Here is a 27,118-nt window from a genome sequence, read left to right on the forward strand (position 1 = left end):
TATGGTAAGGTCAACATGGGGACCACTCCCTTCAGGGTCGAAGCAGGAGCTGCACCTCATTACAAGCAATTGTTTGGCCTGTCGCCTTTCCCATCTTCACTGGCGAGAGAGAGAGAGAGAGAGAGAGAGAGAGAGAGAGAGAGAGAGGAAACAGGAAAAAGGAACTTCTACTCCCTGTGCCTGGACAGAGCAGTCAGAGAAAGGGAGAGTTCTAGTGCTTCAGTCGTAGAGGAGGGATGTCTGTGATTCTTTTTGCTTCTCCCGGGGTCTCTGAGCTCTGAAACTCTGTGGATGTGGACACGCTACTTGTTCATGCCCCTCAGCCGGGCAAATATGCCTCACCTGCCTGTCTCGCTCACTGTCTGTCTGCTGGGCTGCTTACTTACAGGTCAGTTAAATACTTTCTTTAATTCTACCAATTTTGTCCTGTATCTGTTTAAGCTTCTAAGCTTTGGGTGACTCGCTCATGGTTTTCCTCAGGTTACTTCTTTTGACTTGTGTTGTTTTGTCTGGTTCGAGTGATTTAGTTTATGTATGAGTGACTTTTGTGTAGTCTAGGAAGACTACAGAAGAGGTCTGTTTATGGAAGGACGGACATATATAGGACAGGGCATGTTTACTTAGTTTAATCGTACAATTAGTAAATAAGATCCGAGTTGACGTCTACAGAAGAAAAAAAAGGGGGGGGGGGGGGGGGGTATGGAGTATTAAAGACCAAATCAGGTGATGGAAATAGATACAGTATGGGGACGTCGAACACAGTTGCGCTAGTAACATCTTCTATTCATCTTGCATTGAATCCAACTTTATAGTCTGCATGAAGTAGTGAAGCCTTCAGTGAATGCTTAGTCAGGGAAACGGTTTATTAGTGTAGTCAGAGCTGGTTTATATTCACCGGCTACGGGTCACACTGACATGAATTAACCAGTGATTAACACGTTGGCATCCTTCAGGGATCAGCCTTGGGACTGCTGATTGTTTGTGCTGTGCTGTCAGAGTTTTCTGTCAGACCATCGTGAGAATTCATATCCGTAACCCTGTGCCGCTGTATATAATAAGAACAGATGTTTATTGCAGTCAGATTGATGGAGTTGGAAATCCATGGCCTTTTCTAAAGAGCAGCTGGAATCACCTTAGCCACATGTTTTAGAGATGAAATTGTGTCTTGGCCACTTTACTCAGGACTGAGTCAGAGTCTGTTCATTTTAAATTTGTATCACACTGCTGTGTTGCTAGTTATTGTCTAAAAGTCAGGGGAAATTAAATGTCTTGAAATTTGAGAGAGCCTTGTAGGATCAGTAGCTAATAAAGAGATGTAGGTCTATACTAGTGAGCATCTCTGCTAGAAAATGGCGTCACCATTTTTTCTTTGTAATTAAAAAAAATTACAGGTTTGTTTATTCTGTTCATGCAACGTCCAATTAAATACCCCGTAGCTTTATTTATTTATTTATTCATTGCTATCTGTGCTCCTGAGCTACTCATACAATAAGAAAGCCAATAGTAACGGGTTCTGATATTATACCAGGGGGAATGAACTTTGAATGTATACACAGGCCTATGGGAATAACCAATTCAGTCAAACTAAAATTCATATTTAATAAATGCCATGGCATATTTTCGTTTTTTTTTTTTTTTTAATTCTCTTGTTCCACTGAATCAGAGTGATTCAGTGTTTTCAAGGAACAAGTGAAGGTAGATGGACAGAGAAATTCCTCCATTTTTAGTGCTTAACTACGCTAGTCAGGATAGCGGAAAAGACTTAAAATAATGGGGTACACCCTTGCAACTCCCAGTGACCTTTCAAAACAGCAGCACACAAAATCCATCTTCAAAGAGCGACGTTTTTAATATTAATTTGCAAGCTAAATGAGTAAAACAAAACATGACCAACATTTGTAAATAATGAACCCTAGTTCAGGAACCCGTGATTTAATACAAAGGCTGTCACCATGACTTTCACGTTAGTTGAAAAGAAATGATTGATTAGATTGCGCTACATCTTGGTAATAAAACAAATATCCAGTCTTTTCATGTTCCCTTTCCACCAGCTTTTGGATGTCTTATCTCCATATTATCATCAACTCCGTCCAATATACAGTAATCAGCGCAAATCCGGTCGAAACTCCTCAAAGACGCTGTCTCCTAACGCCGGTCATATCCACCTCTGAAATTGTGGCCAATTGTAAAGTACTTGTTTATATATTGTACAATTAATGAAACTCTAATCATTAACATATTCATTTTTCATTTGAGATCACTTCATCCATATAGCAGCGTATTATAAGTGTTTTTGCAATGGGAAATTGTTTTGTATAGCAGTTGGACATTTCTCTTGGCTTTCCTAACCACATCTAGCTACCTACAAGTTAATGTTTAGCAAACAGTCCCACTGGGACAATAAATACATCACAATGTGTAAATAACTGAAAGACATGAAACGTTTCTAAGTGTTTCTAATTGCTATATTGAGCTGTGTTGTTGTTGTTTTGTCGTTTGTTAGCTCTTTTGTCGTTATTTCCAGATTTCTTACATAAGATCCAACGCTAGCTTCCCTATATTGCTCTTTCACTGAGTAACTATTTTTCCCATACAATCCTTGCTAAAAACCCTTAATGTGTAAGTGAAGGATTAAATTAGCTACCATCAGTTCTACATGGCTGTCGCAAATTTCAAGACAGATAACCCGTAATTCCTCAGCGATTGGACATAGCGATAAGCACCAAAAACAACATGTGTTGATCATTTGCGATCATTTCCCATGACTTTTAGACAATAACTAGCAGCTAGGCAAAGCATAACTGATTATTTAATGAGTCGCTGTCTCAATGAGACGAATGGAGAATTAGAGACCTTCTATGAACTACTGCGCTTTCACTGTTTCCTCTCTCATGATTCAAACCTACATCTTCATCTCTATCTTTCTAACTCTCTTTCTCCATGCTCTCTCACCCATTTCATTTAGCATTTTTCTTCATGACCACACACCTCTGTTTCATAATGTCAGCTCTTTACTCCATTTTGGGCCAATAATAGCACAGAAACATGTTTGTCAAACACTATGAGATTAGAAATGAATCCTTAAATAGTAATTAGTTAAATGATCATTTTGGTAAATCCCATTTTGCGTTTCGTCAATTGTCACTAGCGCAATTGGACCACACGCAGAGATTAATTACTATAAGTAGAAATACATTTGTAAAACTGTGAAATTAGTCCTGAAATTAATCCCAGGGTCGCTCAGCTGTTTATCCAGTGAAAAGGTTGAAAGTTCAACTCCCAGCACTGCCAGAGATATATATCCCGTCTGACACACTTCTATTTTTTAAAACCTGTAATATGTATTGTGTCAGAGATTTTCAAATTGATGTCGCTTGGCACACATCTACCCTTCCCACAGCCTACGTTCACGCTTGTAGTTGGTCGTGTGGGCGTCTAGCAACCGCTTGTCACATTTTAATTTTAGTAATAATTAAACAGAATCAAAATTCATACATCGTGCTATTTTAAGAACAAAAGAAAGAAAGAAAGAAAGAAAGACAGAAAGAAAAGACCAATGGATAGACTTACAGTGTGCACCTGTGCTGTGTGTTTTTTAATCAAGACTGCTGATTGGTCAGGTTTACAGCCCTGTGTGACATCACTGGGCGGCAATTCTATTGTTTTACAAAGGGAAAGATTTATCATTTGAACTATTTCAAAATTTCAAAACTAAAACACATATTACACCAAATTATCTTCAATACACAGTATGTATAAAGTCGTTGCGCAGTTCTGGTAGTGTAGCTTTAAAATAAATATATATACATATATATATATATATATATATATATATATATATATATATATATATATATATATATATATAATTTAAAAAAATAACTTGCTACCTGGTTTAATGTTTCATTCCCAATATACTGAATTTACAACCATTTGCAGCATAAAACGTCTCAGATTCTGTGGCCCAGCGTTTAGAAATATTATCCTACAACAATCAAAGCACCCATTTCTTCATTACTGCCATGATAAACCACCATACTCCCTACAGTCATTCCCGACAGTGCAGATTTACAGTCCAGTTGACCTTTAAAACAATAGTCTAATGTAAATTTAGAGTGTACCAAACACACAGTTTCATGGTTCATTGTTAGAGACGTGCGACTGCCGGGCCAAAGCCAGTTATATACCATAGAAATGAGCACGTGTGCATAGTAGTGCCTCTGAGTCAGTAACCGTGTGTTCGTGTACCGTCCCCAAACACCCACTAATCACTCCAGCAACAACAATATCAAGCCAGTGCTTTACTCCTTGGAACGAAAGATAAGAAACAAAGCCGTTCTTCATTCCAACAGCTTTGTTTGAGACACTTCGGAAAGGTTTGGACTGGACTCAGTAGCATAGCCTTAGCTTAATTAACCACATCATTATTTATAGCCCACTAGATTATTTACTGCACCTATAACTTTGAACATAAAGTAAAGAAGGCTGTCGTTCTTTCTTTCATACCTTAGCTGTGGAAATGAGGTAGAATACGTGTGATGTGTTGTCAAATTATTTATTTTAAGGAATCATACATGTTTTCCCTGATGTTTCATATGGAAATGAATAGGAATATATTCCAAATATGAGGGCCATATATTGAAACCAGGAGTGTCAAAGTAACATTTTGAATGGAAAACACTTATACATGCCAAATGAAAGCCCATTTTATTTCAAATGTCAGTTCCTTTTTACTTCTGAATAAGTAAAAGATGAATCAGGAGGTTGATTTGTGGATGAAGCTTTTTGTTTACTAGCCAGTCTACGTCCTTATCCTCATCGATGGTCAAGAGGTGTGGGTAGTGACCAAAAGAATAGGGCCTGGCTGCAGAAACGAGGTTCCTCTGCAGTGTTGCTGGGCGTGGTCTCCTTGATAGGGTGAGGACAACAACCTGATATTACATCCACTGCCCCTCTGAACTGAAAGGAGCGAGTTTAAGTGGTTTGGACACCTTACAAGGTGGTCGTCCAAATAAACAGAGACACCAGGGCGGATCCAGGACCTGCTGGAGAGATTATATCTCACAGTTCGCTTGGGAATGTCTGATCATCACAGAGGAGGAGCTGGAACTTGGGACTGGAGCTAGAGAAGTCTGGGCTGGGCTTCTCAGCCTGGTGCCACCACGACCCCCACCAGGAAAAGCAGAAGGACTGAATATGAAAAATGCCCCATTCTACAGAAACATATAGTCAGAATTGGACACAATGGCAACTAGTGGTCCAAATCCTCAAATCACTGGTTATTACGTATATAAAATGGTTGTGAATATGTTGCTTGAAGCCTTTACTTTAGTTTGGGCCTAAAACATATCTACTATATATTTTCCTGCTTCATTCTCATTGTAGTTCATTTTTTGATTCTAGTAGCTACTTGTAATACGCCAGTGTGGGAGTTAAAGTTAGGGAGACGTTTTCAAAAACCTGTTTGTTAAAGACAATTGTAATCAAAGTTCATAGCTGAGGCCAAAATCCAGACGGATCAAAACTGAACATTAGCAAAGTGTCAGAACCAGAAAATTCTACATGCTAGCAACCAGGAACCAGGAACTATGGCTTGACAATGCAGTTCTTACACATAACATACATAATACACCAACACAAGGAACTATGCAGGAGTAACAAGTGACAGGTGGGAATAATTAACACCTTCAGCTCCTCTGAGGTGTTGAAGGATCCATACATTCCATTCCTCACATTCATCTTCCCCCATTAGTTTCTCTGTGATTACTGAATAATTCATAGATGTTGCTAAATAATATGCTTCAAGGCAAATAACAACATAATAAACCCGGGAATTTAAGAGAATACATGAGAAACAAGAACAGGAACCATTGCCCATGAAACAGTACACAGAGACACTACCCTTTCATTTAGGGTTCATTTATTGTTGTTTACATTTAGCCTGTTTATATAGGAACGTATGAAAATATGATGTTGATTTTTAAAAAATTGCATATCAGATGAACATACCAATAATAAAAAAATTTAAAAACATAGAAGAAATAGGGAACATTTTGGGGAAAAAGGGAGATTTTCATTTAATGAGATCTATCTATTAACCAAATGCATTTGTGAATCTTACACCAATTTTAAATAAATACAAAAAAAACCTGCCTTTGCCTTTGCTCTAATAATAACTATTCATAAGTGTCCTACAATTAAAAAAAATATGTTGGTAATCTAATAATAACAGAATGACCTTTGTATTTTTCCTATCCGCAATATTTATTTATGTTTCATTTATCATCCGTATATTATTTGATTAGCAGTTATCCTGTTGAACTTTGTCTTTATCTAATCAGCAACTCCCTCATTAGAATTGTCACAGATCCAGTTGTAACTCCTCACAGATGCGCCGTAACCTCTTGTGGAATGTTGATTGCAAAAAAACTCAAACATCTGTTTCTGACAGCTGGTCAAGCAAAAAGGCATGCGCGCACGTTAACGCTAGTATTTGTGCGCTGACTTGCATGCCTGTTCAATTATGAAACACAGATCTCGAGATGGGGCCAAGAGCGTGACACCACGTTGTGTATTTATCTGGATCTCCTTTTCGTTTCATTATGATTGCAGCACTCTAAAACAACAGGAGAGGATTATGCAGCTTGACAGCTCTTAACACTCAGGCAGGTTGTTAAAAGTCTAGGGGAAGTTTGGCAGGCTTCAGGAACAATTAGGAGTCAGAGAGACACTCTAATTCCCCATTAACTAACAGAGTTTATGTATCTATTGTCCACTAGACATTAAATAGACACAAAGCCTACATAGTGTGTGTGTGTGTGTGTGTGTGTGTGTGTGTGTGTGTGTGTGTGTGTGTGTGTGTGTGTGTGCGTGTGTGTTAAAGTTAAACCCCCACACCCCTTTGCATAGATCTTTTGCACTAGACTATTCCTGCCACAACAATAGCTGGGCGAGGTTTCCCTCTTTGCACACTAGTAACTTTCCAAAACTCTTCAGAGCCTGTGCAAACTGATTAAAAGAAACTATAAGTCTTATTTTGACGTTTATTTGCAAATCACAAACTTACTGACTTGCTGTTCTTGCAGTCACGTGGCGTCCAGGGTATCAAGCAGGAAGTCTAGAGTTATCCGTTTGACCCATGTCTGATTTTTTGTAATTTTCACATCCAAAGTGGAGACAAAAAACTGCCTTTACTATTAACCAAGCAATCAATTAATCAAGTCAGAATCAATAAACTATACTCCTATACTCAATGCACAATACTAAAGTAGCCATATTAATTGAGCCGTACTCTATAAGCCATACACTATAAGCAATACTGTATGAGGCCTTCTCAATGAACCTTACTCAATAAGCAATACTCAATGAATATTACTGAATAAGCCATCCTCTGGTAGCCATACTCTATAAGCCTTACTCAATGAAGCTTTCTCAATAAGCCCCACTGAGTGACTGAGCTATACTGAAGAAGTGTCGCACTGAAGAAGTCATAGTTTTTAAGCCATACTTAGTGAACCATACTCAATGAACCTTACTCAAAATGCTATACTCCTTACTCATAAGTCATACATATTCAATAAGCCATCATCAATAAGAAATACTCAATATGTGATACTAAAGAATTCATACTCACTCAATTAGCAATTATAATTAAGACATACCAAATAAGCGATACACATAAAGACATAGTCAATAAGCTATACTCAACAAAAAATACTCAACAAGCCATACTCAATAATGCATACTCAATATGCAATACTCAATAATCCAGTCTCAACAAGCCATACTCGATATGCAATACTCAGTAATCCATACTCAATATGCAATACTCAATAATCCATACTCAATAATACATACTCAGTAAGCCATACTCAATAAGCCTTACTCAATTAGCCATACTTAGTAAGACATACTCAATAATCCATACTCAATAATCCGTACTCAATATGCAATACTCAATAAGCCATACTCAATAAGCCATACTCAGTAAACCATACTCAATAATCCATACTCAGTAAGCCATACTCAATAAGCAATACTCAATAATCCATACACAGTAAACCATACTCAATAATCCATACTCAGTAAACCATACTCAATAAGCAATACTCAATAAGCAATATTCAATAATCCATACTCAGTAAGCCATACTCAATAAGCAATACTCAATAAGCCATACTCAGTAATCCATACTCAATAATCCATACTCAGTAATTCATACTCAGTAAACCATACTCAATAACCATACTCAATAATCCATACTCAGTAAGCCTTACTCAATAAGCCATACTCAATAAGCCATACTCAATAATCCACACTCAGTAATCCATACTCAAAAATCCATACTCAGTAAACCATACTCAATAAGCAATACTCAATAATCCATACTCAATATGCAATACTCAATAATCCATACTCAACAATCCATACTCAGTAAGCAATACTCAATAATCCATACTCAGTAAGCCATACTCAATAAGCAATACTCAATAAGCCATACTCAGCAATCCATACTCAATAATCCATACTCAGTAAACCATACTCAATCAGCCATACTCAATAATCCATACTCAGTAAGCCATACTCAATAAGCCATACTCAATAACCCACACTCAGTACGCCATGCTCAATAAACCATACTCAATAATCCATACTCAGTAAACCATACTCAATAATCCATACTCAATTATCCATACTCAGTAAGCCATACTCAATAAGCAATACTCAATAAGCCATACTCAGTAATCCATACTCAATAATCCATACTCAGTAATCCATGCTCAGTAATCCATACTCAGTAAACCATACTCAATAAGCCATACTCAATAAGCCACACTCAATAAGCAGTACTCAATAAGCCATACTCAACAAGCAATAATTAAGGCATATGGTTTCCATGAACCACCTGAGGAAGCACATCTATTTGAGGTTTCCAGAGTGTTTGCCCAGCCTAAGAACATCAAAACAGATCAAAGCTGAGCATGATTATAAGGTCTGTTATCAGGAAAATGTGTTTCCTATGTACCCAGTGTATTCCGAAGTAGCTGGAGAAAGTTTACTTTTAATAGGCACACAGCAAAAGACTAACTGATTAGTGTTTTATTTTTTTCAACATTGTTGGCTGACCCCATTTCCCGTAAGCTCTAAAATGGAGTGTGTGCATTACGATAGAGAGGACAGGGAGTTGGGAGTTGGTTTATGCCAAGGCGTCTAAATGGCGCTTGTGTAACTGCTGATGATTGCTTGGTGTGTCTTAAACCGGGACCCTGTTCAACAAGGGAAGAAAGGTGTGGTGTGTTATAACACAGATACTGCACTTAGAGCTAAACCATGATGTACTCTACTATATTAATAATTGTTGGTTCATCCTTATTAATGATTAATAATTGACCTGTATAACCTACTGTAGAGAATTGTGTACATGTGTCCATAAAGTGTCTGTTTGTGAGCATTTACACAATTATTTTAGTGTTTCCAGGTTCAATTGGTTTTTTAACTGGGATTTGTTTCCAAAAAGGAAACAAGGATTTTGTAAAAGTTTTGATACTAGCTGATAAATTTTATCCTAAAAGTGCATAGCTTGGCAATTTGGTTAAAATACAAACATGGTGCTCATTTTAAATAATAATAAATGAGAAAATATAAATAAGAAATACACATGTATACATTCATGTAGAAAAGGGTTGTGGTGTTTTTTTTTGTTTTTTAAAAAAAAAAATTAATAATTAAAAATGTAATAAGTTGGAAAAGACTTGGGCCTCCCAAGAACTTTGGCACAATTCGAACACTGAATACTAGCATGTATACTAATCTACACTAATGCAGATTAAACTATATTATACTATAACCGTATTGAAATAGGAAAGCTGCTGCGGTGCTTTCAGTCCAACTCAAGAGAGAAGAACAACTCGCAATCCTCTTTTCACTGTTAGTCCTCCTTCTGTTAGGAAATCTATAACTCAGCTGTAGGTCGAATTGCGCAGAACCTCTTCTTCCAGTTTAGACACCAGCCCAGTGGGAATGACTGGAATGAAGACCGGAATGAATGACTATTCATTATAGCCACAGAGATTTTATATTCCCGAACTTTCCACTGACAGAGTTATTGGCGTTTGGATCAAACCCATTCGATTAAATGAACCAAACATACCACCTAAAAACTTTTAATAACTTTGCTAATATTAAGTTGTGCATTCTAGTACTGTAATAAAATTCATCAGGGACCTTGGGGATATCCCCAGACCCCACGTTGAGAGCAGGTATAGTCCAACAGAAATATATATATATATATATATATATATATATATATATATATATATATATATATATATATATATATATATATATATATATATATATATATATATATACAGTTATACATACATATATATACAGTTTTCAATTTAGTCAATCTGCCAGTGTCTCTGACTTTTAATGGAAGTCTGTTTGACCCTAAATAAAATATACGTAAGTACGTGACCAAATCTTTGTGTACTTGCTTGAAACAACATTTGCTAAAGCCACATGATCACATTTATGATTTTCAAAAATTGTAGCCTCTTACATGGGATGATACAAAATAAAGACAAAAAGACAGCTGCCTCTGTAACACTGTGGACTTTAACGTCACGTTGAAGATTTGTTCAGCTGGCTGTCGAAATCCTGAACAATTCTTTATTTGGGATTTAAAGTGTTAGTGCCGTGGGCGAACCCAAACCCTGATTATAGCTCTAGGATTTGGCATGTGGTTGTAGAGGCTTTTATAGCACCTTATCAGTTGCCAGACCGCAGTGAGTCGCCTGGGGGTTTGCATGTGGTTCAGAGAGTCAATAAATCAGATAAACTGGGTGCTTTACTGCCCACTTTCCTCTCCTGTAGATATGACCCATGATCCTTCCCAGGAATCTTTATTTGCTCTGGATGTCTTTGTCCTGGCAAATAATGTTCGGATTTGTGGCTTTACTTGTGCCACTGATTTTAAACCTGGGAAGTTGGAATGGTATTTAAAGGCGTAGATCAGATGTCAATCAGCTAGATATATTTGGTGTCCCTAAGTTGTTTATTTGGGTTTGTATCAGAGCTATAAGACTAGTTTTGCTAACAAGCAGTGGACGTTTACCAGTCAACATCCCAAAGTAATTACAACGGCCCTTAAGACGGGAAAATAAATCATCTGAAATGATCTCAAGCAGACTTGTGGTCCGTTAAACATCATGAAAATGAATAAAGTACATTGCTTATCCCAAAACCTGTAGAGGTAGCTATTTTGAACGTGCAATCACTTGATGTAAATTATTTAAAAAGTACATATGGTCTTGTTTAGATTTTTTTTAAATGAAATTGTTTATTGTTTAAGCTGTATGACTTTGACAAGCTATGGTGGTGTGCTGTTATTGGAAAATAATCAAGGAGGGGGTCGTGTGATGCGGCCCGCTGCAGAGTGGAGTTATAATGTGTTTTATTCCTCTTATAGCTTAGAAATTTGAGTTCCTGTAGCGGAAGGTTCACTGATTGTTACTACTTCTTCCGTAAATGTTAAATATATTCTTTGTTATAAACAGCATGTTTTTAATACATTTATTATTAGTACATTAGTCCCCTGCGAATGAGTTATACAGTTCTACTTCTGTCAGGGCATGTTCTTATGCAACATCTGACCAATGAGATTCAAGAATTTAACATCGCTGTGGTATAAAATATATCCATTGTTAATTGTGTCTCAGGCAGCGCTCTGGACATCTCAGACGTGACGCTGATAAACCCAGATCCTGTAGTGTCCTCGGCAGACGCGTCGCTTCTGTGCGTGAGCAGCGACTGGACGTCCTCCGGTCCGGCCTCGCTCACTCTGGACCACGAATACCCCCTGGCCCAGAAATACCCGCTCAGTTCTACAGCAGACAAGACATATCGCTCTGCATCCAGAGTCTCCTGGAGGACACGCAGCGACATATTCGGGGCTTTCTTTTGCAAGGTCAAAAACTCAAACAGTGGCAAGGTGTACACGTACAAAATGTTAAACGAAGGTGAGTACGCTTGTGAGCTTGATCAACCTTCAGACGTATCAGTTTATGTGAATAAATGCATAGATGTTCGTTATTGAAGTTCATTTCTGGGTTGTAAAGTGGACATGCTCTGGTTAAAAAACAAAACAAAATTGCTTTGTGTGGCTTATTAAACAGAAATGAATCCCCATAGTTCAGAAAAGGAAGACTGACATCTGAGAGATTTATTTGATCCAGAAGATATCACTTGGCAATCGGAGCAATTCCGTATTTATTTTTCTTCTATAAACCAATTGTCACGATCTTGTCCACAAATAAGCAACATTTCCAGGGGGTTCTTCTTCTTCTTTTTTTCCTTCTTCTTCTAATAAACCTGGAATGTGCTAAGGGGCAAAGAGTACGCATGGAAAAACAAATAGTCAAGCCCTGGTTTACGTCCAATATCATGTTCATAAATTGCCCAATTCAGAGTGCTGGATTATTCCTGATCCAATTTGTTGTTCTTAGCACAACATCCCCCCCACCACCACCACCACCACTGTCACCACTATGAGAACATCTCTGACTTGGGGGGTTGGTTTATGAAATCTGTCATTCAGTAGGTTTAGATTTCCTGGAAAAAAAAAAATGCACCTCTTTGTGTAGTCATTCTTGGCCATGCAGAAAGCATCGCGTTGGTTTGTTTATTTGAATAGTCTTTCCATTTTGTTACAATGGGAAGCTTTGACATGTTCCAAAATGTTTCCCTCGTTAAAATCTTTCAGCGTCGTTTCTTCCCGAGGCACTCACGGTGACGGCCAGCGTCGGAGATAACGTGACCATCATGTACACGCGGAAAAAAGTGGGCGTAGAGGACACGATCATCTACAAGGAGGGTATGTGTGCAAGCAGACACGCAACTCAAATCGGATTTGAACCGGAAAGGTTTCAGGTGAAATCAGATCTGAAGTCAGATTTCATGACAAGAGAAAAAGACTGACATTTTCCATATTTTTTTCCCACATTTAAATCTAATCTTTTATGTAGAAATCTGATTCAGGTCTAATCCCTGGACATGCACGTGCGATGGTCATGTTTTACTTAATTATTGCTTGATAATAACGACTTACTTAATGAGTTTGTACCACACAGTTACCTACAGTATTTGATGCGTACATTCTTAGACACAAATGGGTTCCTCAAGGGTTCTTTGGATGGTTAATTTTTCCTAGTTTTCTAAACATGTTTAACATTTTCTACATAGAATATTTAACGGCTCCCCAAAACGGACATCCTAAAGAACCTGTGTACGGTTCTTTCGTCTTTTTGTTTATACATGAATACATGCTGAGAACTGTAACTGAACATGGATAGTAGCGATCACACCACTCACACACCAGTGTTCACACACTTATACCAACCCATATGTTTACGTGAACAAGTTCAAACACAGTCTGAACAAGCAAATCTGATTTGTTCGCGCTTAGTAAATAAATCAGATTTGCCCTGCGGTCTAAACAAACATTTCATGCACTTCCTGTTGTTTATTTGAACTTGTCTCTTCCTCTCGTCCTTAAACAGTATTACAATCCTACAAAAATGTGGTTAACACAGACTCGTCTTTCGCACACTCTGTGCCCAAAGAGGACATCACGGACTCGGTTCCCTACCTCATTAGTGACGTGAAGACGTCACATGCAGGACTCTACACCATCCGCTACATGTCAGAAAACCTGTCGACGTCCGCCATCACTCACCTCATCGTCAGGAGTCAGTGCTTCGTACAGTACCGTCGACACACACACACGCATCTAGAACGTTCTTTTGTATGGAGTACTGCATTTAACACTGCATGTGTGTGTTTTCAGGCTGCATGAAGGGCAGGTGGGGTTCAGACTGCACTAAGCATTGCCCAGCTTGCGCTAACGGAGGAGTGTGTGACGATAAAACAGGAGAATGCATCTGTCCGCCCGGCTTCAAGGGTCCCACCTGTGAGACAGGTAACACACGCGGTGCTGTAAATATCCCACAGATTTCATCTGGCTCAGGCTCAAAATGTAATTAAATATAATGGCAGAACTGAGAATACAACCTGACTATCATCTTCCTATAACAGTACATCCTGAAGTGTTTCATTCCTCTCATACCAACGACTATAAACGTATAGTCATACTTTCAACAACTTCTCTTTATTCTCATGAGTTAATTATACAAAATTGTTACAGACAAACCAGAAAGCAGGTCCTGGAAGACTTTTGTCCTTGCTGTGGTGGAAAACTAACTGACCATTACGAGGCACGGACACTGGAGACTCCTTCCAGAAATACTCTTAAATTATATGGCATATCCGATATGTGTGTGTGTGTGTGTGAGCAGTGTGTGGTGAAGGCCGCTTCGGGAAGACATGTAAGGAGCGCTGTATAGACGGCAAGTGTCGCTCTCTGGTGTTCTGCCTCAGAGACCCGTACGGCTGCTCGTGCGCCTCTGGGTGGAGTGGTCTAAACTGCAGCGAGGGTAAGAACAATTTCATTTGTTTTAGACTCATAACTAGATGTTCATTTTGATAATATATACATATAAACTTCACTTAAACAGCGTGTGCATTCGGGTACTATGGCGCTGGCTGCAAACTGAAGTGTGTGTGTGACAAGGGCGGGAAGTGCGACCGCTTCAGAGGGTGTGTGTGTCCTGGGAGACATGGTGCCCGATGTGAGAAAGAAGGCAAGAGCAGGACTAATTAACATTAATATATAACGTCATACTGGATTTGTTGTCACTGGGGGGGAAAAGTACTGTATACTATACTATATGTATACCCATATCCTGAATTTCTCATCATTGGAATTAAAGTGAGATTTTCCCATTGGTTGATGAATTATTTCCTACTAGACAAAGCTCCGGTCATTGTAAGCAGTTTTGGAGATACAGAGCTGAATTCTGGAGCACCGTACACCGTGAGCTGCTCTGTCCAAGGACAACCGGCACCTTTACATGGAGAAATCATCCTGCTCAAACCAGACAAGACCATCGTATACGTAAGATCCAGTGATCCTCATTCTTCTGGAATGCTGCATGGAAGAGATAAAAGTTAGAGCCTTGTTTTTTTATGTAGCAGCTGGTTTTTACACAGAACTCGATTCAAACAGTGAAATTCAAGCTTTTTTTAAATGTGCCTCAAGAGGGTGGGTGGGTGGGGGGTGTGTGTGTGTGGGGGGGAGCTCACTTTTTCCAGTATGACACAAATCAAAAATGACTCAAGCCCAACAAGTTACACAGCTTTGGCACACACCAAAAAATACACTTCTAGATAGTTGGCTCACGTTAGCTACGTAGCCGTCCGTTTTAATTTGCTTTGAATGGTTACAAAGCTGCTGGAACAAATTCTCAATGAAGCAGTCAGTAATACTGTCAGTTATCACGGTGGAATTGATTTTATTCTTTGTTTTGGGTGATTGGTTTCTATAGAAGCTTTTCATAGGGACTTTCCCTTTGTGCTCTTTGTGTTCATGTTTGGACCAGGCCATGGACACAGAGACAGAGAATCACCAGAGTACGTCCGTGTTCAGGGTGGACAGGATCACGGTGGCTGACGGTGGACGCTGGGTCTGTCAGGTGAAGACCACCAGCGTTCAGGTGGAGAAAGACTTCGTCGTCAGTGTTAAAGGTGAGCCCTCCAAATCCATGTTTAGCGGTTTGAAAGAGTGTGGCCTTTTCTGTTAGAGGTCAATTATTTAACATGCATTCCTCGGTTCACTTAAACCTATTTCTTACTTATTTTTAATTCTGGAGGATTTAACTTGGAACCTGTTTCTTGAAGTTTAACCAAGAACCAAAATTCTTGCATATTTTTGACCAGATCTCAACCGTAAGCAAAGGCGAAAGGCACCAGACGGAGCTGTTGGATGATAGACTGATCACAGACTTTATCTTTTTGTTGCAGTTCCTCTAATGACGTGTTGCTCAACATGACTTAGATAACTGATCTGACCTCGAAGGTTAAAAAAAACAAAAAACGTGATGTTCCTTTGTGTTGCAGTTCCTCCACAGCCGCAGTACCCACCTTCGCTGAACAGCAGTGGGCCGTACCATCTGGTGGTGCTGGTCAATAAGTATCCGTACACTGGGGATGGACCGGTCACCTCGGTCAACGTGACCTACAAGCAGGCCAATTCGTCCACGTGGGAGACGGTGGAAGGTAGCAGCCTTCTCTCCTCTCTCCAAACACTGTGCTCGGTGTTTTATTTCAGTTTTGTTTAATCAGAGAGTTTAATCAGGTTTGATATAGCTGTTATGTATTCGTATTGTTTTATAGTCACCAAAACAAACACAGTAAATCCCTTCTACCCAGTTCCCTCAGAGGAATATTTCATGTCACAGGTCAGAGGTCAGTCTGCAAGGCTCACACATTATGGTTGATTTCTATTGTGTGCCGGATTCCGAACAGTGTTTTAAAAATACCTGTCTGATGAGTAAAATGTTTTTTTCTGATCACTCTCAGATCCAAAATAAATGATGGCCATGAAGAACAATGTGAATGATGTCACTTTTCCGTAACGGTGCTTTTGTTGTCTGAGGGTTAGAAAAAAAAAGTTCCTGGATTGGTTCCAGAACGATTTTCCTTATTCAGGAACTGTTTGTCTTTTAAGTGTTTCAGATTGTATTTTCAGTCAGAGGGTGCAGGGTGGCTTAATGGTTCCTTAGTGGTTCGATTCCCGCCGCGGCCCTGTGTGTGCGGAGTTTGCATGTTCTCCCCGTGCTGCGGGGGTTTCCTCCCCCAGTCCAAAGACATGCACGTCCAAAGTGTCCGTAGTGTGTGAATGGGTGTGTGAATGTGTATGTGATTGTGCCCTGCGATGAATTGGCACCCAGTCCAGAGTGTACCACGCCTTGTGCCCCATGCTCCCTAGGATAGGCTCCAGTTTCCCTGCGCCCTTGTAGGATAAACGATATAGAAGCTGGATGGATGGACTGTAGGGTCAAAAGTTTGTGGACACATAACCTTCAAACTGTTGCTACAAAGTTTGAAGCACACAATTCTATGCTGTAGTATTACGATTTCCCTTCATTGGAACTAAGAGGCCCAAACCTGTTCCAGCATGACAACGCCTCTGTGCACAAAGCGAGCTCCATGAAGACATGGTTTGCCATGGTTGGAGTGGACCCCAGACCTCAACGCCACTGAAGACCTTTGGCATGAACTGGAACACCGCCTACACCCCAGGCCTCAGTACCCGACCTCACTAATGCTCTTGTGGATGAATGCACACAAATTCCCACAGCCACGCTCCAAAATCTAGTGGAACGCCTTCACAGAAGAGTGGAGCATATTACAACAGCAAAGGGAGAATAAATCTGGAATGGGATGTTCAACAGGCACATACTTTTGGTCATATAGTGTACACGTGTATATCTGTGTGTTGCATGGAATGAGATTTAAGGGATGACAAAGTGCTAAGGAAAGAGATGATTTCAATATTCAAGTGTAGTGATGATTGCTGAAATGTGTGTGTGTGTGTGTGTGAAGTGATTGGCTCTCAGGTGAAGCTGGAGAATCTCGCCCCTATGACTCAGTACATCGCATTTGTGCAGTTAAGTCGGCGAGGACCTGGAGGGACCGGAAATCCAGGACCTGAGGCTAGCTTCTATACACAGAAACTTGGTAACACACACACACACACACACACACACACACACACACACACACACACACACACACACACACACACACACAGACACACACACAAGTTCCAAAACAGATTAGTTTTTTAAAAAGAAAATAATTACCAAACGTTTTGTATTACACACTTACCCGGTAAATAGTTGATCTGTAAAGTATATGTTTTGTTGTTGTTGTTGTTTAATCTTGTTATTAATGAATCATATTTCTGCATCCCTCCAGCTTAGTCTTCTAGTACTGATTTGACATTTATTCCCACTTCATTTAAAAAAAACAAAAACATCATCTTTAAACATTTCTCGCTCTCCCGCAGATCTGCCTCTCCCTACGGGGCTGAAACTGATCCCTCTGAATCAGACCTCTCTGTCCCTGTCCTGGGATTCTGCCCCTGTCATGGATCTGGCTAAAGACGACTGGTGTTACGAGGTGGCGTGTGAACAGGCGGAGGATGCCGGCACTGCATGGAACTTCCAGCTGCCTCTAAACTCCACCGGCATCCAGCTAAACCACCTGAGACCCAGACACAAGTACAAGTGCAGGGTCAGTCTGAGCAGCAGGGCAGCGGATCACAATTGCCCCACGGTCAGCGCCTGGACCCTCAGCGACGGTAAATCAGGGGCTCGGTGTGAATTTGGATCACGTGTAGAATAACGTCCGTGGATAACGTCCGTGTAGAAATAATGTGATAGCATGTTAGAATCGCAGCGGTAAATACAATCTCTGAAGAACAGTGTAGAGATGGAAATATGATATATGACATAATGAACCAATGAAAAACAAGAAGGGCTTGTTGTTTTGAGACCTTCAGTAAATACCGTGTTAATTCAATGTTTGGAATCAATTTTCTTAATCTTATTAAATCCGTTTGGTTGCAGATGCATATATGATTATACTGCAACGTCATAAGTTGCAGTATATTTAAAAAAAATCTCCCAAAAGCTGTAAAGAAATACTAATACTACTACTATTTATAATAATAATAAATAATAATAATAACAACAACAATAATAATCCTACTACTACTACCTTAATAATAATAAATAATAATAATAATAATAATAATAATAATAATAATTAATACTACTACTACTACTACTACTACTACTACTACTACTAATGATAATAATAATAATAATATTTGCTATTAAATGTAATAATGACACTAATATCCAGAACACATCATATTTGGGAAGTAGTGATGAAATCTTAAAGGAGATAAAAGCAAATAAATGGAAGAAAATAATTTTTTTATGGAATTATTTTAGTACATTTATTAAACATTTTAAAATATTTTAATACTGAAATTGTTTACTATTTGAAATTTGGTTGCAAATTTATTATTATTTATTAAATTTATTTATTAGCTTTTTTTTTTTTTTTTTTTTTTTTTTTTTTTTAACAAAATGAGATACCTAAAGACACATTTTGCTGTCTGTATTAGTATTTATCAGACTAGGTGTCAGGAGGCACAGACGGCGCCGGTTGCGGGAAATGCTTTTATTAAAAGGAACAGGCACTTAATCAGGATATCAGGATATCAGAGAGCAAGGCAGAATCAAAAACCAGAGAAACATTCCAAAAACCACAAGCAATAACAAACTACGGCTTGGTACATGAGTAATCACAGAGCAGAACGAATACTTCGCTGTGAGCGAGTGTGAGGAGTGTGCTTATATAGGGTGTGGTGCTAAGGAGTTAACATGCAATGACATGACAATGGGTCCCTTCCAATGAAAACTCTAAAAAACCTTCACTATCTAACAAACCCTAAAATAAATCCTCAAGAACCTCTTTTTTTCTTAAAAAAAAATGCACCAGCACAGTTTAACAGAATTTTAAGAAAATGCAATAAATTGGATTTTGTACCACATATACATACAATCATAAACAAAAAAATAGGTTCTTCTAGGGTTCTTAAAGGACTCAGTGGATCCTTAGTGTCCCCAAAAGGTTCCTGCTTGACACATTTTCTCATAGGAAAACATTTTACTGTATAATTTTATAGAGACCTTTTAAGATTTCCCCTAGAGGGACAACCAAAGAACCCTTAAGACTTTCAATCAATTAGAGCGCATTGTTTTGGATTTCACTTTGAATGAGTAATGATTTAACCAGAACCTATTTTTCCTCCTCCTTTTTTAACTCAGAACTTCCTCCTGCTCCATCTGACGTCTCCGCCTCCAACATCACCGACTCGTCAGCCGTCCTCAGCTGGTCCGTCGCCGAGGGCCACTCCGTCGTCAAGGTGATCATTCGTTACCAGGAGGAGGAGGAGGCGATGTACAGCCAGCAGGTGGATCTGGGGGTGCAGCCATCCCAGAATTCCATGCACTTCATGCTGAGAGGTCTGAGAGCTGACACTGAGTATCTACTGGAGCTCTGGACTATTAATAACATGGGGGAGAGCAAGAAGAAGAATCAGGTCTCTCTGAGGACGCTAACGCCACACGAGAGCTCACGTGAGTCAAACACACACACACACACACACACACACACATGCACACACAGAATGCATGCACGCAATATTTGTCTTTAAAGCAGCTTTATATTTTCTGTATCTCAGGCCTGTACAGGATCAGAGCTGATGGAAACATGCTATTTTATGCCATTCTGGGTTCTGCTGGAATGACCTGTCTTACCATCCTGCTGGCCTTCTGTATCGTGCTCCAGCTCAAGAGAACCTCCTTTCAGAGACGCATGGTGTGTGTGTGTGTGTGTGTGTGTGTGTGTGTGTTAAGCTTCATTTTCCGTTAAGTTCTTAGTAACAGGTGCAGAGTTAAGTACAGTTCATGGAAATATATCCAAAAAACTGGAATGTGTGTGTGTGTATCTGACAGTTTTGACCTTGTGGGGATATTTGGCTGGTCCCCATGAGGAAAACTGCCCCCAACCCCCCTGCACCCCCAGCTTTTGTATTCTAATCCATTTAAAATTGCTAGAAAAAAAGAAGAAGAACAATTTACCTTCTTCGAGATATCCTAAGGGTGTGTAAACTTTTGTTTGTATCCCAGCTTGGAAGGAATTAAGAGACAGAACACAGGGTCAGCCATATTTGCGAGTCGAACTCACAACCTTCCTAACACGGGTTTTTCAGATAAACGTAGCAGTCGCAAGATCACACATATTGTTTTTTTTCTCTAATGGAGGTGTGTCTCGTCTCTCAGAGAGAAGAACCCGTGGTCCAGTTTAGCTCCGGGTCTTTAAACACTCAGAAGAAAGTGACAAGCTCGACGCAGGCCGTGTCCTACCCGATGCTGGAGTGGAGCGACATCAAGTTCCAGGACGTGATCGGAGAGGGAAACTTCGGCCAGGTGCTCAAGGCTCGCATCAAGAAGGACGGCCTGAGGATGGATGCAGCCATCAAGAGGATGAAAGGTCAGGAGTGTCGTACTGTTTAATACTCGTCTGCTGATTTAGACTGGTATAAATCTATAGTCTGTTTACATTGACATTAGTCAGGGAGTAACCTGGGTAGTAATTTCTACAAGGGCTTTAAAACTTTTTTCAGATCAAACATCCCAAGCAAACATGAGAGGAATGTTTTTTTTTTTTTTTTCTCTCTCAATACATTTTTAGAAATCCTTGGAGAACATTTATGTTTTCTTAAAGTAAAGACGCCAAAGTATGTGAGACTGGCATCAGATTGAACAGTCATCATTCCATCCTGACTTTGAAGAGAGAAGGAGAGAATATTATTTGAAGCCAGTCAAGGCTTCATCCCCCTTCATCAGTGGCTGTTGAGAAAATCTTACATCATCGCAAAGATTGAAAAAGTGTTGCGAGTTCAAATCCCGATGATGCCACAAACATCTCTAGCTGGCAGACCGAGAGAGCAAAACGGGTCCATGCCCTCTGTGTGGGAGATACTGTATTTCATATTCTCTGCCCCCTTAGAGAATTGGCCAAGATTTAGGAAAAAAAAAAGAAAGAAAGGTATTTTGGCGTGTTAGGATGGTGTTTTGTTTTTTTTTTTTTTAATAAATAAAATTTTTTTACCCATCTGTTTCTCAGAATACGCTTCTAAAGATGATCACAGAGACTTTGCCGGTGAGCTGGAGGTTCTGTGTAAACTGGGTCATCACTCCAACATCATTAACCTGCTGGGAGCTTGTGAGCACCGAGGTCTGTATCCCTCGCTTTTCAGGGTTCAAGCGCTGTTGGTTTTCCCATTTCCCCATGTTCCTCTAACTATTTCTACTACTGAGTCAGTTCTACTATTTGCACTTTGCTTTGATGCCTAGAGTGATCTACAACTAATCACTGAGGTTGCTGAAGCCTAACTAAGTTGACAAAGACTAACGACATCCGAACTCCGCATCTCTCTCAGGTTATTTGTACCTGGCGATCGAGTATGCGCCTCATGGCAACCTGCTGGATTTCCTAAGGAAAAGTCGTGTCCTGGAAACAGACCCGGCATTTGCTATCGCTAACAGCACGGCCTCCACGCTGTCCTCCCAGCAGCTGCTACACTTCGCCGCCGACGTAGCTCGAGGCATGGACTACCTGAGCCAGAAACAGGTCAGCAATCCAGCAGTCTCGCTAGAGGAAATCCAGAGCCAGCGGAATTCTCTGAAAACATGCCGTCTTTATATTTATTAAAAGATACGTTGGGATGTTGGGATTTGTGATCTCATAATTCAACTCTTGGGAAGTAGGGCAGAGGTAGCTCAGTGGTTAAGGTGTTGATCTACTGCTCAGAAGGTTGTGAGTTCAAGCTGCCATTGTTGGGCCCTTGAGCAAGGCCCTTAAATGCTCAGATGTTTGAATGTAAGTCACTCTGGATAAGGCCGTCTGCCAAATACTGTAAATGTAATTACCAGGACTGATAACGACAATCCGAAGAAACAGTGTCTAGAAATCTTCTTCCATATTTTAAAAATCCTGATAACATGACGCGTGAGCTACTTTTGTTTAAAGGAACACTCCAGCGCTGTGTTTAACTATATATGAATTACCACAGGTTAGAATTCCCATACATCTCTCTGTACTGAGGGAAAAAAACAAAAAAACAACCTGGTTTACTTGAAACTCGAATGAAACCCGTCGAAACTAAGGGTAGTCTTTAGTTACCGACAACTAAAGTGCAGTTGTTGAATTCTTTTAATACTCGACTGCCTAAATGACGCAAATTCACTACGACTGGGACAACTGAACAAAAAGTAATCCGAGAAAGAGATGATCTAAAGTCTTGGTAAAGCAGTCCGTATGTGGTTTTAGCCACAATTTCCGGCACTTTTGTGAAATTTTGCATGAATGTTTCCATACTGCAACGACCGCCCTTAGACTTCCATTATACAGTAAGTGAACATTTTCAGTTATTTCCTCGCTACACGGACATGTGACCAAATGATCGTCTGAGCTAATCACACTTACGTTACACGTGCTGTAAATAAAGAGCAGGTTGAAATACTAGCGCGAGAGTATTCCTTTAATGAGAATCTTTTGCTGCTTCTTGTAGTTCATCCACAGAGATTTAGCAGCCAGAAACATCCTGGTAGGTGAAAACTATGTGGCGAAGATCGCCGATTTCGGGCTCTCGCGAGGACAAGAAGTGTACGTGAAGAAGACCATGGTAATGTCTTGTTAAATACTTATACATATAGTATAGTATAATTGCTTATAACGTACAGCATAGAGCTAAACGGAGAACAAATCGCTGGCGTTTTGTGCGTACAGGGCCGATTACCTGTGCGATGGATGGCCATAGAATCTCTCAACTACAGTGTGTATACAACCAACAGTGACGTGTAAGATATTCCAGATCCTTCAAGCAGAGAAAGTAGTAATGATAATAATTCAGGCATTTAATACAAGTAATAGAGATTGAAATCGGTCCTACTTTATCTCTCTCACCTTTAGGTGGTCATATGGAGTGCTTCTCTGGGAGGTGGTGAGTTTAGGTGTGTTCACATTGTGAGATCTTTTTTTTTTAATATTAAACAATACTTATTGTAGAACATGATCCCAGACTGTATGAGCGAATAGAATGATACAAAACTTCTATGGGAAATTTCAAGTTTTCAAGGAAAGTTGTGATATTGAGGAAACAAAAGACTTTGGAATAATTTCCCAATAACACGAGTAATAATAATGAGACGTAAATACGGAATAAAACTCTACAGGGTGTGCTGTTATGGGAAAATAATCAACGCTGGATAGTTTCCTATAACAGGACATCCTGACATGTTTATTCCTCTTATACCACAAAAAATTTGCCAACAATTTTCATGCCATCTATTTTATACCACAGTGCTGCTGAATTCTCGAATCTGATTGGTCAGAAGGTGATTAGTTTTTCAATACCGGCACTTCACAGGTTTGTATTAATATTGAGCTTTATCTGGTATCTCAGTCACATGACAAGCTGGGTTATATTTTGTCTTTACTGTTTAACGTCGCGATACAATCGCCACTTTGAATGGATAAAAAGTAACACGTGCCTTTTTTTTTAATAAATGCAAATTTCGAATGTTGGCAAATTACTGTGGTGTGTCGTATTCGTCACGTCTGGGCGATGGCGTAGGGCGGCGAACATCCAAGCTCAACTAAATCACCCCAAACCATGTGGCAAAATGTGTTCTGGTCTGATGAGACCGATTCCAAAAGGTAGAATAATTCCAAAAGGTATGTTCGGTGCACCCACGGTTCACCCACGGTGAAACATGGTGGTGGCGGCATAACACTTTAGGGCTGCTTTTCTTCAGCCAGAACTGGGGCTTGTATCAAGGTGGTGGGAAAATTGAAATAAATTTCTACAAATACCCGTCGATTTTAGTGCAAAACCTTCCGCTAGTAAGCTGAAGATGAAAAGGAATTTCCCCTTTCAGCACGACAGCGACCCGAAGCATACATGCAAATCACACATTAAAGACGGGAACAGATCTGACACGATTTATCTTCGTTTAAACAGGAGTGTGTAAACTTTGTATACTCATTGTATGTGTATATCGATGACGGTGTCAATACTGAGTATGTTTATCTCACGGTCACGTCGGTTTGCAGGTGGGACGCCGTACTGTGGCATGACCTGTGCCGAGCTTTATGAGAAACTGCCTCAGGGTTATCGCCTGGAGAAACCACTCAACTGTGATGACGAAGTGTAAGCTTGTGTTTCAGACATTATTTATTAATGTCTTTATTCATGTTATTTATTCAGCAGTAATCAATTTTCTGTTTGTGTGTTGGCTCGCTTTTGTTTTTTTTTTTCTGTTTTTGTAGCTTTGAGCTGATGAGGCAGTGTTGGAGAGAGAAGCCTTACGAGAGACCGTCGTTCGCTCAGATCCTGGTGTCACTCAACCGCATGCTGGAGGAGAGAAAGGTGAAGAAGAAGAAAAAGAAGCAGCATACAATCCAACAAAATGATGCTCTCCAACTCCTTTTGGCCTTTTTTCCCGCCATTGCACAGAATACAAAGAACATTTAATACCACAAAGCTGGACCTGATTATTTTCCCATAACAGCATGCTCTGAAGAGTTTTATTCCACTTATACTACAGAAATTCTCCACAAAATCACCACAGTCGTTTCATTATTTATTAATTAAAGAATGACACACGATATGACACTTTTTTTTTTTAAAAATTCGTTTATAGCAGCGTATTAATATTGCGGAATATCCGGAAGACAACTTACGCCCTGGTATCACTTATGTTATAATAGCTATAGCTTGAAACGAACGACAACAAAAAGACGCAGCTCGTTACGGAGAAGCGCTAACACTGGAGACTCCTTCCATAAATGTTCAAAAGTTTTTACCGTGTCAACAGTTATATGTTTTTGTTTGATGTTCCTGGCTGGATTTAAAAAAAAAACAAAAAATTAAAATACATAATCAAATAAAATCAATACATTTTCCCTTAAAGCTTACGTGGAGCGTCTGCTGGGATCGAGTTGTTACTCTAGAAACGATAACGTAATTGAAAAGGACAATGAAACTTGTCAGAGCTGCTGTTATAGAAAATAAATCAACCGCCTGTTCCGGTTCTAGCCGTCTCCCAAGTTGGTGGGAAACCGGAAAGTGCTTCTAAAGGTACGTTCACACATACGGCGATTTTAAGAAGTGGCCAGTAGGCGCTCCTACTACTGGTCGCCATAGCAACATTAATCCGTCGGTGGCGCGACTAGCATTCCAATTTTGACAACAAACCGGTTTTCTTGCCGCTATAATGAAACATTCTAGAGGGAGAGCGTTGGTGTATAAAATTTCCCAGTGTATACAGTATATACGCATCATATCCTACGAGGTGTAGGAGAAGCAGTGTGTGTGAGCTCTTTGTCGCCATCTATCAGTGGCGAAAACGCAAGAGCCGGACTGTCTGGGTCTACGCAACAATTCGGACTCGCACCGGCAGCATGGCGGATCACGCATCACGTGCGCTCGACTGTCTTCACTCCCGCTGCTAGTCGCTGCACCAAGTTGCTCAAAAATTTGCCTAAAGTGAAACCTTTGTCGCGTCACTAGACACGCCCACATCTAATCACCAACGTCGCCAGCTCTCGTTGAAAACGAACGGTCTCCGGTTGCTCTGACGTTGCGACTCGCCGTGCGTGTACTTTAAGTGGACGAGTTCTTGTTTGGTTTTTGAATGTGCAGTGGAGAAACTGGCCACGTGTTCGCCTTCAGCCTATTAGATTGGGAGCAGTCATGTGAATGATTCCTTAATTGCGCTCACAATATTAACCTAATGGTTAGTTATTAAACTGACCTTTCCCATTCCTCCTCTCTCTCTATCTCTTTTGCAGACGTATGTGAACACGACGCTGTATGAGAAATTCACCTACGCGGGAATCGACTGCTCTGCCGAAGAGGCCGGCTGACTTCACCTCCCCGTGCGCCTGCGTCGCCGTCCGCTCTGCGTATCGGACGTGTATCATAACGTTTTTACAACCCTGTGATCGGGATTCACGGACTAGAAAGCTTTTTTTTTTTTCTGCACACATCGTGTCTTCCTTTTCTTTTCTTGTTATCGTGATTACTTACTGAAGTATCGGATCATACAGTACATCTGTGTATTCTCATGCGTGTTGAGTCGTGATGCTGAGTGACTGAGCGAGCGACGGAGTGTGCTGTTCTGCAGCCCAAACTCTAGACGCGTGTACAAAATCCTAAGCTGGACGTGGCGGCCATTTTGAAAGTTTTGGTTGCTGTATATTGGGCATTGTGCAAACGTTCGATGGCTTTTAAAGGACTAATAAACTTCTTGTTGTGAAATGCTGTCGCTTGGGGGAAGAAGATTGTGAAATATTGCAACGCTACAGATAAGAAACAATAAATCACACTCGGAGAGTGAGAACGCTTGTTTTTGCAAACAGTGAACAATATTAAATCATCCTCTGCTTCCTTTATTAATCAAATAATCCAAAAGCTTGAGGAAAAAAAAAAATGTCAAGGATCATAAACATAGCAGTAGATCACATCACGGTTTCCTGTTATTGTGGTTCGCACTGCAGTTATGTGTGC

General features: G+C 39.9%; 1 protein-coding gene across 3 annotated transcripts; it reads left to right on the plus strand.

The window, feature by feature from the left end:
- Nucleotides 1-26,951, plus strand: tek (TEK tyrosine kinase, endothelial). 3 transcript variants are annotated; one of them, XM_017460405.3, is made up of 23 exons: nt 1-388; nt 11,724-12,023; nt 12,767-12,877; nt 13,563-13,751; nt 13,850-13,981; nt 14,358-14,495; nt 14,577-14,702; nt 14,871-15,016; nt 15,501-15,645; nt 16,018-16,176; nt 17,506-17,640; nt 17,972-18,265; nt 19,806-20,117; nt 20,222-20,358; nt 20,823-21,033; nt 21,670-21,780; nt 21,986-22,176; nt 23,117-23,230; nt 23,335-23,405; nt 23,518-23,558; nt 24,661-24,757; nt 24,877-24,976; nt 26,401-26,951. In XM_017460405.3, exons 1-23 carry the CDS (start codon nt 292-294, stop codon nt 26,473-26,475), a joined length of 3,432 nt encoding a protein of 1,143 aa, XP_017315894.1. In that variant the 5' UTR covers nt 1-291; the 3' UTR covers nt 26,476-26,951. The 3 variants fall into 3 exon arrangements, with proteins under 3 accessions (XP_017315894.1, XP_053532944.1, XP_047007765.1); XM_053676969.1 differs by having other exon boundaries at nt 13,596-13,751; XM_047151809.2 differs by lacking the exons at nt 24,877-24,976; nt 26,401-26,951 and adding an exon at nt 23,909-23,974.
- Nucleotides 26,952-27,118: the final 167 nt, after the last annotated feature.

This window comes from Ictalurus punctatus, chromosome 28, assembly GCF_001660625.3.
Source record: "Ictalurus punctatus breed USDA103 chromosome 28, Coco_2.0, whole genome shotgun sequence".
Classification (NCBI taxonomy): Eukaryota; Metazoa; Chordata; class Actinopteri; order Siluriformes; family Ictaluridae; genus Ictalurus; species Ictalurus punctatus.